Source organism: Psammomys obesus, unplaced genomic scaffold (genome assembly GCF_907164565.1).
Source record: "Psammomys obesus unplaced genomic scaffold, mPsaObe1.curated_primary_1811, whole genome shotgun sequence".
In the NCBI taxonomy this organism is placed as follows: Eukaryota; Metazoa; Chordata; class Mammalia; order Rodentia; family Muridae; genus Psammomys; species Psammomys obesus.
In genome coordinates, this window is record NW_026596034.1 from 914,139 (window position 1) to 927,984 (window position 13,846).

The window sequence follows — 13,846 nt, forward strand, 5'->3', positions numbered from 1 at the left end:
CCCCACCCCAGATTGCACACAGAGGCTGAAAATGCATGTTAGGGGTAAACCCCAAAGGCTTTTTTAAAAACCAAGAACTCTTGGGCAAGGCAGGGGCTTGGGGCTAGTAGCCTCCCGCCACAAAATCGAAATCCCGGAAAGCAGCCTGCTCTGCAGCTGTGAGGGGTCGCGCATCCCGGGGTGGGCTCAGTGTGGGGGCCTCCCCAGTGAACTCCTCATCAAAGTTGCTGACATCTGTACGCCCCGAAAGCGTAGGCACAAAGGGTGGAGGCAGTCGACGGGCCAGCAGGTCTTCCCAGCCCAGAGTCTGTGGAGAAGGGGACAGAAAGTCATGATGGAGGCTGAGGGGTCTGAAGGGAAACCTGGAGATCAGCAAAGTAGACAGGATACGGAGGGACTGGGAGCTCAGACAAGTTAAGGTAGTCTGGGGTGGTCCAGGAAGCCCTGCAGACTGACATGGCCTAGAGAAGCAGTTGGAGGAATGAGTAAGGCTGGGGGCGGGCGCAACAAAACTCTTGAGATGAAGCAACTAGATTTGGGGTAGGAATGAACTGGGACAAACACTCAGGTCCTTGGGGTGACTGACAGGTTCAGAGGGGGTCTGCTCACCCTGAAGAAAGGTTGTTTTTTCACATCTTCTGCATCCCGCTCAGTGGATCCCAACCTCCGCTCTGGGTTTCTTCGCAGTAGCTGTGAGAGGGTACAGTGTCAAAATGTATCTGTTCTAGTCCCCAGGCCCCTGCCCAGCCTACCTTGCACAAGGTGATAGAGTGGTCAGAGGCATGCTTACCCTTCTCATGATGCCAATGGCCTCTGCTGACAGGAAGCGGGGATAGCGAACCTCATCGTTGACGATGCTGTCAAATACCTCCTCCTCGTCGTCCCCAGGGAATGGAGACTGGGGACAGAAAGGGCCAGGCTGAGTAAGATTCCACTTTTTAGCCAATCCACCCATCCAGCACTGCCAAAGGGCCCCCGCCCTCAGGGAGCACCGTGCAGTAGTGCTGGTTTTCAGGGTAAGTAGCTGCTTACAGTTACAGAAACTGAGGCCAGAGAGGCATAGCTCCAGATCATACAGCATGTGGTAGGAGCACATTCCCATCCCATCCGGGGACTCATGTCCTCAGAAACTACAGTAGCCTGCATCTCACCTCTCCAACCAGCATCTCATAGAGCAACACGCCCAGTCCCCACCAGTCCACTGCGCGTGTGTAGGATGTGTCTGTCAGCACTTCCGGCGCCAGGAACTCCGGAGTTCCACAGAATGTGCTAGTCCGGTCCCCATAACCCATCCCTGGGTAGGTGGAGAACAAGCCCACATGAGCCTAAGGTGGCTAGGGGAGTAGAGCATGAGATACTCCCAATAGCCAGCCCTACCCCGAATCAGTATGGAGTGACCCAGGTGGGGCTAAGGCCGGTGAACTACCCTGAAGCTGTTAGGGTGAGCAGGTAGCTGCAAGCAAAGCCCACAGAGAAGAAAATGTCATCTGACCACCTAGGTACAGCTGCACCAGAAGTAGCCCACCCCCTATTCCTCTCATCCCAGGCAGCCCCTCACCCTCCTTGCAGAGGCCAAAATCTGCGATCTTGACGTAGCCCTCAGTATCCAGGAGCAAATTGTCCAACTTCAGGTCCCTGGGGAATGGGGGTGTCAGGGGATGTAAAGAGGGTGGGTGGGGTAGGGAACAGGGCTTTGCATAGAGCTTGAACATGTCAGACTATGGGTGTACACACCTGTAGACAATCTTGTGTTCATGGAGGAACTGCAGGCCCAGCACCACACAGGCTGAATAGAAGCTGCAGAGACGCATAAGATCACACAAACCTGGCTCCACAGGCACCAAAGTCCCTGACCCCTGGGGTCCCAAAGCTGTGCAGGAGGCAGGCCTCAGGGTGGAGGGCGGGGCCTCAGGTGGGCAGGAAGAGGCATGGGGGGACTCACACAGCCCGAGGCTCTGAGAACACATCACTGTGGATGTGCAGCATCAGGTCCCCACCCGCGGAGTACTCCATCACAAAGCACACGTGCTCTGGGGTCTGGAAACAGCCGAAAAGGTTCACCAGGAAGGGATGTCCTGCCCTGGTCACAGCCGCCAAAATCCGCTTCTCACACATCAGGCTGGGCAGGAGGAAGAAGTCAGAGAGCCCAGCTGCCCCGTGCCCCTACGCCCATGCCCTCTGGGGCTCACTCACAGATGTCTGCTGAGTTGCATTGCTGTGCAACTTTGGGCAACTGAATTAATTTCTCTTGTTTTGGGTAGCCTTGGTTGCTAAATACCCAGACTCAACCCAGTGTCTTTTGGGAAATGGGGAGGGCACAAGGCTGAGGATCACAGCAGTCAAGTCTGTGCTGGGGAACCGGCAGGCCTATTAAACAGGGCGCATGAGGACGGATGCAGGAGGAGATGGGACCTGATCTCTGGTGTGGAGAGGCTTCCCTGTCTGTGAAGACTGCAAGCACATCCCACAGAGGAACACAACCAGCAGCACCCAAGCACCCGGACACAGTGGCACCTTAAGGCAGACACAACTGGGCTTCTCTGGCTCAGATCAATAAATAAGCTCTTACTTATTCAAGCTCTTGTTACTTATTAAAGCTTCTGGTTATTAAAAAGGTGGCTGGGAAGTCTAGGGACAGCCTGATGCTTCCATAGAGATCAAGAAGGCCTGTGAAGTACACTTTAAACAGACCTTCCTCCTTGGTCTGCCAGACAATCCTAGGCGGATGGCAAATCCATGAGCGCCTGACAGATGAGGAAACTGCATTCTAAGGGAAGCCTGCCTTCCCCAGCATCTGGAAGCACAGCTGTCAGAGGCATGATTTTAACATGAGACCTGATCCCAAAACTGGGGCAGTCCCATGTCCTACATTTGAGTGCTGAACCTCCTGCTTATGACCATGTGACCTCAAACAGACTGTTAAAGGATGAGCAGGATGGGGAACAGTCTGAGTATTCACTCTAGAAAGGGAGAGGTGGTCACAGATGAATCACAATAACTACCTCCACAGTCATTGCCCTTAGGTAAGAGGGTTGTTAAGTTCTAGTACTTCTGAGTTCCTCTCACTGAAATGCTTGACAGTGAACTATTCTTGGTCTGCTTACCAAAAATCCCCAAGAATCAGGGCAGGGCCTCACCTCTCCACCTCGTCCCGGGCTACAATGTCACCTTTCTTCAAGGCTTTGATGGCAAAGAGCTCCCCACTGGAGCGAAATTCAGACAGCAGCACCTGGCACACAGTGGGCACAGGGCCTTAGTGGACAGACTAGGCCCTTGGGGGAAAACTCCCAGCCCCTAAATCCTTCCCCTGCCTCACCTTCCCAAAGTGACCCCGGCCTAGCACTGCCAGAAACTTGAAGTCCTCAAGTGTCAGGGGAGACTTCCTCAGGGGGCTGTGAAGAAAGAGCTTGTGGGGACTCAGAGGGCGTGCAGGGGTGCAGGTGGGGGCTGGGGGGGGCATCACCTGCATAGGCCAGGGCCTGGGGTCTCCTGGGTCTCTGAAGGCAGCTCTGGAGAGGTGGTGGATTCGTGGGTAGGAGAACTCTGTGGTGCAGAGGTCACAGGAGCCATAAGTCAGAGCTGTCTACCCCAAGAGCCAAGAGGGCCCTGAGCCTCACACCACCTTCCCACCTGGCCCACACCCTCCTCCCCAGGACCTTCTTCTTAAATTACTTTGCCTTCACATTTACAAGACTTTTTTCTTTTCTTTTCTTTTCTTTCTTTCTTTCTTTCTTTCTTTCTTTCTTTTTCTTTCTTTCTCTGTAGGACTAGAGATAGCCCTGGGCCATAACGCATAACCTCCAACACTGTTTCACTTTCTTTGAGTAGGCTCTCCCCAAATTGCCCAGACTATCTTGAACTTGTGACCCTTCTGCCTCCACCTGCCAGGTAGCTTGGACCCAAGGCTTGCATCACCAGGCCCAGCTCTCCCTCCTTCTGTCACCTTTTCTTTAGATGTTACCTGTGCAGGCATCACTACGCCTGCATTGGAGCACAAAGCCCCTTAGCACACCCTGTCCATCTTCGCTTCATTTTCCTCCCAGTAAACTTCATATTCAAATATCTTTTTGTCTGCTCATTATATTTACTGGTTTTCACCTGGACAGACTGATGGACTGATTGATTTATAATACTAGGCATGGAGTGGACCCCGGGACCTCACATGTTCGCTCTGCTACAGAGCTTTGTCCCAACCTAGCCATGTCACATGAGCATATGACTGAAAAGAATCAGGGACAGGGGCAGCCTTCAGCATGGCTCAGGAAAAGGAAAGATGCTTACTACACCAAGCCTGGTAACCTGAGGTAGATCTCTGGGACACACTAGGTGGAAGGAGAGAATCAATTCCTGCAAGTTGTCCTCTGAGCTCCACACACTTGTGAGGTATAACCCAAGTGTACCCTCCAAAACAACACCACCAAACACAAACACATAAATGAAAAATAGGAGGAGGCTCTGAGGGTGCAGCTCAGTGGCACAGCACTGAGCTATGTGAGACCTTGGGTTCCACCTTCCATCCCTCCTCCAAATGGAAAGAAGGTGACAAGTAGGCACTCCAGGCAGGCACGGTAGTACACAACCTCAGCACTTAGCAGCGTGAAAACTGGGCCAACAGCACGGCTTTGTGGGTAAAGGCTCTTGCTGCCAAGCCTGGCAACTCGAGTTTGAGCTTTGGGAACCACAGAGTGGAAGGAGAGAACTGACTCCTGCGAGTCGTTCTCTGACCTCCACATAAGTGCCTATATACTCACAAAAATAAATAGAAAGGCAATAAAAAGAAGCCAGGCATAGCAGCACACGCCTTTAATCCTAGCACTCAGGAGAGAGACGGCAGTATCTGTGATTTCAAGTTTGGTCTACATAGTGAGTTCCAGGGTAGCCAGAGCAACATAGAGACCCTGTCTCAAATAAACAGGTGTGTGTGGGGCGGGGTGCATGAATAAATATAAAAGGAAAAGAAAAGGAAAATTGCATTTGGTGAAGGTGACAAAGGGTCAGCCCCTTTACACTCACACCTGACACCAGCAGAGGCTGACTCTCAATGGACAGCAGTTAGATACCCACCAGAGCCAGAATGGTTGGAGGGAAAAAGAAAAGGTGTCTGGTAACACACGTAAGTTCTACCCACAACATTCCTACCATGTGATCAATAGTAGTATCTTCCTTGGCTGCGACTGCTTACCCATGCAGCACTCATCAGGCTCACAGACCTTGACTTTTAAAAAACACCTATCACCACAGAACTAGAGGAAGGTCCTGACATCCCCACCCCCATTTCATTTGGTAACCCCTATCAATAGAGCAACACAATTTGTTCTTGAAATAAATTGTTTGGAACAGCTCTCTAACTAAACTTAAGAGAAGCTCAACAAGAGAAAACCATGCCAGGTACTGGAAAGCTAGCCAGCTGCCTAGGGCTAGAGTGTGGGTCATGGAGGTGAGCCTACAGCCAGCATGACTATAGCAGCATAGTCCCAAACATCCTAAATGTCCTTACACCAGTGCTTCTCAACCTGTGGGTCACGGCGGCTTGGGGGATGGGGCTGAAACCATTTCACAGGGGCCACCTAAGACCATCACAGATATCTACATTATAATTCATAACAGTAGCAAAATTATAGTTACAAAGTAGCAACAAAAATAATTTTATGGTTGGGGTCACCACAACCTGAGGAACAGTATTAAAGAAGGAACTGCATTAGGAAGCTTGAGAACCATTGTCTTATACCCACAGAAAAAAGTGGTCCTCATCCATCATTAAGAAAACTTCTCTAGGGCTGGAGAGATGGCTCAGCGGTTAAGAAAACCTCTCTTTGCTACAGATGGAGACCATGACAGAAAACCACAATCAATCAAAATGCAGAAGTGTGGAGCTCAGTTCCAATGGATCTATCCACAAAATGCCCCATACCTAAGGCTCAGAAAACATTCTGGAATAGGAAGAGTTGTGGAACAACTACTGGAAGCAGAGGATTCGGGAGTTTGCTGTGAGACTGTGTGTCCTACAGGTGTCAGAAGCTACAGCAGTCTCAACAGCATGACTGCCCAAATGTGAGCTGAACAAGGACAATAACAATTGACATGCCAGAGTGGCTGGAAAAGCCCACGAGGCCCCAACCCTTCTAACAGGACTACAGCCAACTGAAGTGTGCCGACAGTGAGAGAAATAGTCTTCCCAAAAAAAGAGCACACTAGCTGGTTATCCAACGTTAAATGGCCAGCCTTGAAAACATATAGAAAAGTGATGTTATACAGATTGAGCAGGATGTATTTAGGAATATATAAATATTTGCACAATCATAAATGTATACAATAGCAATTAATGAAAAAAAACCAGGCCATTAATTTGGCAGAGAGCAAGAAGGGGTCTACTGGGGGATTTGGAGGGAGAAAAGGTATATTATAATCTCAAAAATAAAAGAAAAGCATTCTCCATCCCCACAAAATCTGCTACATAGCCAAGAATGACCTTCAGGTCCTGATCCTCCTGCCTTGGCCTCCCAGTGCAGGGACCACGGCCAGGCACTTTCCTGCCCTCTTTTCACCAGCTTTCTTTTCTTTTCTTTTCTTTTCTTTTCTTTTCTTTTCTTTTCTTTTCTTTTCTTTTCTTTCCTCCCTTCCTTTTCTTCCTTCCTCCTCCTCCTTCTTCTTTTCTTCAGTCTAGGATGAAACCCAGAGCTGCACACACTACTCAAGAGCTCTGCTAGTGAGTAAACCTTTAGTCCCCAAGTGAACATCCCCTCTAGCTTTGTTTCTGAGACAGGGTTTGGATGTGTATCCCAAGCTGGCCTAGAACTTACTATGTAGCTGGACTTGTGGTGAGCACCCTGCCTCAGCCACTCCACTGCTGGGGTGATATGTTCAATGTTGCTGGCCCAGCTTCCAAGCTGACATTTTTAAGCAGGGACAGGAACCAGCTGAGGTGCTGGGGACATAGTTTAGTTGGCAGAATACTTGCCTAGCATGCAGAAAGCTCTGGATTTCACTGGTACCCTATAAGCCAGTCATAGTAATCCCAACACTCAGGGGACGAAGGCAGGAGGATCAGGAGTTCAAGAGTTCAAAGGCTGAAACTACTGAACAAAACAAAAGAACAAAAAGCCTGGGTCTGCTGTGTGGTCCTGGGTTAGTTCCTGGAGGTTTCTGAAAAAGAAGCAGGTGCCCTAGGCTGCCCTGGCTAGTGGAGGGGGGACACTCACCAGGCTACCTGAGATGGAAGGCAGCCCCAGCGGGCTCTTCTGGGATGAGCTGTCTGAGTCAGCACCGAGATTCAATTTCTCCATGGATATGTCTCTGCAGGAGAGGGGGATGAGTTGGAGACCTAGCATCCTGAGAAACAAGAGGGACTGGCGAGACTGGGGCCATGCTACTTCCTTACCCAGTGTGCCGTATCTCGGAGCCTGGAGATGCGTTGGGGCTGAAGGTGCCTGTGGCCGCAGCATTAGGGATGAGTCTCCGGAGCAGCCGCACCCACGTCGCCACATCGATGTTCATCTGCCTGGCACGCTGAAATGCCTTCCCTGGGGTTACAAGGGTAGGATCACCACCCATGACACCCTGGAATTCTTGGCTCTCCAACCCTGCTCACTCCAGCCACTCCTTACCTTGCTGCTTGGAGAAGATTTTTTTCTGCCTTTGGAGCCTAGGGATCCGCTCAATGATGGGATTGTGAAAGGTGACCTGTGGGGACACATTCAGCTGCAGTGGTCTCAGGAACAGAGGCACACAACCTGAGCACGGGGAACCAGGGCACCAGGCCTCCCTGAGGGCATGTGGCTTGGCTCTAGCAGCTATGTGCAAAGTTGAGCCTTCGGCAGTGACTATGCACAGGTCAGTGATCTCACTCATGGTTCACCTACTGATGGGTTCAGAGCCTGGCAGACTGCTGGGAACAGGGAAAGTTCACAAGGAAAGATGTCATCACAGGAAGGAGAGTGAGCACCAGCCACCAGACCTTTCCACTCCCCACCCCGTCATCCCCATCAGCCTGTGAGCAGCTCTGCTCCATGTCACACTTCACCGAAAGGCCAGAAGCAATGGGTGAAAAGGCTGTGATGCCTGAAACCAGGAACCCAAAGAAACCTGCTTCCTTTAAGTTTATTTCTCTCAAGTATTTTGTCAAGAAACAGAGAGCTGAATGCACATGGAAGAGGTGACTAATACAAGTCACTGAGGTATGCATTGCTCTGCTCCTCACTGGGACGAAGGACCTGACAGACCGCTGAAGGGGAAGGGCCGCTCTGGTGCAAGGCTTAGGGAACAGTCAGCCATGGGAGAAAGACATGGCAGTTCAGGCAGCACTCCACAGAGGCAGAACACCTGGAGCCCAGTCACACATCAGAGGACCAGGAGACAGAAAGCCAGCAGGACATAGGGCCTAAATATTGTCCTCTCCTGGTCTGTCCCCACATGTTCTTTCAGTGAAGGTCCACCTTCTGAGAGTTCTATACCCTCTCAAAAGAGCCACCAGCTGGGGAGCCCTCATGGGGGACTATAATAGTTACTGTTGGCTGCCAGCTTGACTAGACTCACTAGGATAGCAGCCTCCAAACACACTTGTGAGGATCACTGAAGGTGGTTATGCCTGATAGGGAAAGACCCACTGCAAGGCATCTCTCCCTAGATGGAACCCGGAGCAGGATAACAGGAGAAAGCAGACTGAGCAGCAGGCAGGCATCACTCTGCTTCCTGACTCACTTCCTAGGTACTGTGACACCACTCCTACTGCCTTGACCTCCTCACTATGATGGACTGTGAGCCAAAGAAACCCCTTTTTCCTTAAATTTGCTTTTGTTAGGGTACTTTACCACATTCATATTCAACACAACAGGCTTCTATCTTGGAAATGGAGGAAGCAGGCAATCCTTCCATCCTCTGGAGGGATGGAAGGAGTCTGGAGCAACAAGACTGACATGTAGGTCTAAAGAACAAGTCTCGCATCAACCACAGACTTGATCCCCAAGTGCAGTTCCAGGCTGGCCACCCTGTCACCATCAGGCTCTGCACTTAGGCTTAGCAGCCCCCAAATGGCCCTGTGTAGCCAAGATTTGGTTCCAAGCCTGTGGCTCTGTTTGGGAGGTGGTGTAACCTTTAGAGGTGGGTCCTAGTGGGAGGAAGTGAGGTACATCCTCATACAGGATATCAGGAGTCTAGCCCCTTCCTGTGTCTCTCTTTGCTTCTGCACTCCACTGGATGCACAGGCTTCCTACATTGTGCTGCTGGCATAACAGTAACGTACTGAGCTACAGGCCCAGATACACAGGGCTGAGGGACCATGGTCAGAAGCCATGGGCCAAAACAAACCATCCTCTTTCTAATTATTTCAGAGAGATGCCTCACATACCTGGGAACTTTGAGAACTATATTCTCAGGTCCCTATATTAGACTGAATCAGAAATATTAGGGATGGAGCCTGGCCCTTAGCTTCAGAAGTCCGGTGACGATGGAGCACCATATGGGGAAACCATGACGAATTAGCTTAGTGTTCCCAACTCCAACATCTACAGGCATTGAATTCCCTGTACAGTTGCCATATGTGGAGATCAAATTTTAAATTACTCAAAATTTCAGTGAGTTAAAAACTTTGATTTCCAGGGGCTGGAGAGATGGCTCAGAGTTAACTTAACTCTGCTCTTCCAGAGGTCCTGAGTTCAATTCCCAGCAACCACATGGTGGCTCATAACCATCTATAGTGAGATCTGGTGCCTTCTTCTGGCCTGTAAACATACATACAGGCAGAACACCGTATACATAAATAAATCTTGAAAAAAAAACACCCGAATAAACTTTGATCTCCACTTACACTAGTCACTCTTCAGACATAACATTCTAATCCACAGTGGAACTTAGAGATACTCTTCCCTCAGCCTCCCGAGTGCTAGGATTAAATGTGTGCACCACCACATCCAGCTTTTCTTTTCATTTTTGTTTGTTTTATTCAAGACAGGGTTTCTCTGTGTAGCTTTGGTTCTCCTAGAACTCATACTGTAGACCAGGCTGGCCTTGACCTCAGAGATTCACCTGAATCTGCTACTCCAGTGCTGGGATCAAAGCTGTGTACTACTACTGCCTGACTTTGATTTTGTTTTTGGTAAGTCTTTATATTCCTGGCCTCCTGCCATGTGGCTCGAGGTCATATGATACCTAGTTTTAGTGTCTGTTTATTTAATGTGTGTGGGTGTTTTGCCTGCATGTATGTCTGTGCAACACATATGTACCTAATGACCAAGATCAGAAGAGGGTGTTGCATCCCCTGGAACTTAAGTTACATACGGCTGTGAGTGGCTGTGTAGGTGCTAAGAATCAAACCCAGATCCCCTGGAAGAGCAGCCAGTGCTCTTAACTGCTGAGCCATTTCTCCAGTGCCCATACCTAGTGTTATCTGGAACTAGAAATGGGACCCAAGGCTTTGTGCATGCTAGACAAGCATTCCACCCACAGAGCCCTATCGCCAGATCAGAATGTAATCTGATGAGGCACAGCCTTGTGGGAACACTGTCACACATGCGGTTCATTACTGCTGAATCTTCCTTATGTGAGATGTGCGGCTCCTGGCACCAATCCCAGCTCTCATGAAGCTGACTTCCCATTAAGGCTCGGAAAACCTCTGAAGTTAATCTCCCCTTGCTGGACAGTCAGGGCAAGGAGGCAAGAAACATCTTGAGGTCAGAAGTCAGAGACCAGGCTGTACCTCAGCCACCAGGCAGCCCTGGGGTTCCATGTCCAGCTGCACCTCATGCCTCTCATTGTCCAAGAAGTCCTCCAACTTCAGAAATTTGAGTGCACACAGGCCCCTCTGGTCACGCCAGAACACAGCCAACTCCAGCTCCCGCGCCTCGAGGAAGAAGAATGGGCCATCACTTTGTGTGTCTGAAAGCTAAGCTCCCCTTCCTGTGTTCCGGATGGTCCCCAGCACGCTCACCCTCTCCAGCTCCAGCGTAAAGCTCTGGTCCCAGGCATTGGGGCCACATGGCTTCCAGGCTGTCTGCCCCACCACAGCGTTGTCCAGCTTGAGCACCGTGCTGACCTCAGCTGAAATCAGGAGAGGGCGTGGGAAGTGGAAGGGGCATGGGAAAGGGAAGGGGAGTGCTCGCTCCACTTCCTGTTAGCGCCTTTCAACTCCCCCACTGTTCTGCTAGCTCTCCTTTCACTGTAAAACCTTGAATTCAGATTGCAGGTTTGGGGAGAAGGGTTGTTCATGTGTGTGTTTTTTTCTTTTGGTTTTGAGATAGAATCTTACTCCAAAGACCAGCCTAGAACTTACTAGGCTAGAAACCAGACTGGCCTGGCTGCCTTCTGCCTTAGCCAGCCAAGCATTAGGATTATAAGCATGCACCACATGTCAGCCCCCAAGGGTGTGTTGTTTTGGTTTGGTTTGGTTTTCAAGACAGAGTTTCTCTGTGTAGTCTTGGCTGTCCTGGACTCACTTTGTAGACCAGGCTGACTTTGAACTTACAGTGATCTGCCTGCCTCTGCCTCCCCAAGTGCTGAGATTATAGGCGTGAGCCACGTTTTTGTTTTATGTTTTTAGAGAGTGTTTCATGTAGCCCAGGCTGGCCCTGAACTTCTAATCTTCCTGATTCTACCTTCTAATTTCTGGAAAGCTTGTATGACCACATCAGACAAGCATTTGGTTTGTTTGTTTTTGAGACGGAATCTTATGTAGCTCAGGCTGACCCTGGATACTGTTTTTAGGATCATTATGCACTTCTGACTGTCCTGCCTATACTTCCAAGCCTGCTGGGATTACAGGTGTGTGCTCCCATACCTGTTTTATGTGCTTGGCATCAAACTAAGGGGCTCATGGGTGCAAGGCATACACTCTGCCTCGCCTGTGCCCCCAGCCCGCTGGGCTCACTGCGAATCCATGGAGCCCAGCACATTCATATGTGTGCCCCACCAGGCCCGCTCATCTCCTTCATCTCAGATGGGTTCTGAGCTTTAGTTCGAGAAGATGAAAACATCGTTCCCTACTAAACACACTCCAGCCTCTGCCATCTGCCATTCTATTTCCTGTCTCCATGGGTCTGATGGCTCCAGGGCATGCTATAAGCAGAACCAGGCAGTCCTTGTCTCCTTGCAACTGCCTTTCCCCGTTTCCCACACTGTCCTCAGTGTTTATCTGTGCTATGGCATGGCACATGGCCTCCCCACTTCTAAGACTGATTCCTAATCCACTGTGTTCGTTAAATGCAATGTGCCAGTCCAGCCACAGCATAACTTCCCCTTCTTGCCATTGTGAATAATGCCACAAATTGGGTGTCTACCGACTCAGACCCTCACTCAGTTCTTTGATGGATATGCAGAAGCTGAACTGCTAGGTCGTGTGGTTAGTGCTAATTTCCCCTCTATCTTTGCTAGGCTTAGGATGGAACCGAGGTCTCAAATATACTTGGCAAGTATTCTACCCCTAACCAGTGACTCCATCCCCTCACATTCTAGACAGATGCTCTACCACTGAGCCATGCTCTAGCCATTCACTGGGGGATTCTAAGCAGCTCTTTCTCATTTTGACCATCTCCCTTTACATTCCCACACCCATGTAAAGATTCCATTTTCTCTACATCCTCTGTTACATTTGTGAGGTTTTTGTTTGTTTGTTTGTCTTGTTATTGTTTTGGTAAGTCATCACAATGAATGTCACATAGTTTTGTTTTGTTTTGTTTTGTTTTTGAGACAGGGTTTCTCTGTGTATCCTTGGCTGTCCTGGACTCACTTTGGAGACCAGAGATCTGCTTGCTGCCGCCTTTCCAAGTGCTGGGATTACAGGCGTGTGCCTCTGCTCCCAGATCATATTTTTTTATTTTATGTATTCATTTCAATTTTTATTTAATTTTATTTTTATGTGTATGTATGGTTTACATGCATGTATGTATATATACTAGGTGTGTGCCTGGTACCTGCAGAGATCAGAAGAGGGTGTCAGATTGCCTAGAACTAGAGTTATGGATGGCTGTGAGCAGCTATGTGAGCTGTAGGAATCAAACCTCACATCTTCGCGAGCAGCAAGCGCTCTTAACTGCTGAGCCCCTAATTTTTCTTTTTTGATTATGTGTGTGAGAGAGTGGACATGGGTATAGTGACCAGGAAGGTCAGAAGAGGGTCTCAGATCCCCTGAAACTGCAGTGATAGCAGTTAAGAGACACCTGATGTGGATTGGGGTCCTCAGCCAGCTCAGTACATACTTGTAACTGCTGAGTCCTTGCTCTCATACAATGTTTAAATAGCACAACAGCCAGATCCCTATGATCCCTACGATCCCAGCTTAGTCAGTTGGCTGAAGCAGGAGGATCACTTATGTGCAGAGTTTGAGGGCAGCCTGGGCAACATAGTAAAAGCTTGGCTTTAAATAAATAAGCAAATAGACAAATCAACAAAGAAAATGCTACAAATGTAGCCAATCTACCCACTTACCCACTCCTCCCCATTCTCAGCTTCCCTCCTGACTACCCACCCCCCCCCACTCAAGTTCTCAGCCTCCCCCGCCCAGCCGCCCACCCACTCACTTGAGTTCTCAGCCTCCCCCGACCTGCCCATCCACCCACTCACCTGAGTTTTAGCCTCCCCCGACCACCCGCTCACCCACCCACTCACCTGAGGTCTCAGCCTCCCCCCTCAGGCTGCTCCGTCCGCTAAGGCTTCCACTTCGGCTGTAAAGCCCCCGAGCTGGGCGGCTTAGGAAAGGGGTACGGCCGTCAGGGGTCCCAGATGCCCCCACCGAGGGGGAAGGGTTCCAGGGGATGGTCTCTGGAAGGTTCCTACAGCCCACCACTCGTACTTCCAGGGTCCCTGCAGGAGGGGCAGGCTCATGGAAGGCAAGCTGAGGAGATAGGTCAGCAGGGAGGGG

The 13,846-nt window shown here is 50.1% G+C and overlaps 1 protein-coding gene across 1 annotated transcript in view; it reads right to left on the reverse strand.

The window, feature by feature from the left end:
• Positions 1-32: 32 nt before the first annotated feature.
• Positions 33-13,846, reverse strand: part of Pkn1 (protein kinase N1) — a 29,147-nt gene continuing 15,333 nt past the window's right edge. Inside the window, exons 7-22 of the mRNA XM_055621288.1 lie at positions 13,594-13,788; positions 10,922-11,031; positions 10,691-10,834; positions 7,605-7,680; positions 7,379-7,520; positions 7,200-7,293; positions 3,464-3,543; positions 3,317-3,392; positions 3,138-3,229; positions 1,943-2,119; positions 1,735-1,797; positions 1,559-1,635; positions 1,152-1,294; positions 791-898; positions 610-690; positions 33-307 (exon numbers count right to left, since the gene is read on the reverse strand). Coding sequence (XP_055477263.1) covers positions 104-307; positions 610-690; positions 791-898; positions 1,152-1,294; positions 1,559-1,635; positions 1,735-1,797; positions 1,943-2,119; positions 3,138-3,229; positions 3,317-3,392; positions 3,464-3,543; positions 7,200-7,293; positions 7,379-7,520; positions 7,605-7,680; positions 10,691-10,834; positions 10,922-11,031; positions 13,594-13,788 — 1,862 coding nt within the window. The 3' untranslated portion in view covers positions 33-103. The remainder of the gene's footprint in view (positions 308-609; positions 691-790; positions 899-1,151; positions 1,295-1,558; positions 1,636-1,734; positions 1,798-1,942; positions 2,120-3,137; positions 3,230-3,316; positions 3,393-3,463; positions 3,544-7,199; positions 7,294-7,378; positions 7,521-7,604; positions 7,681-10,690; positions 10,835-10,921; positions 11,032-13,593; positions 13,789-13,846) is intronic.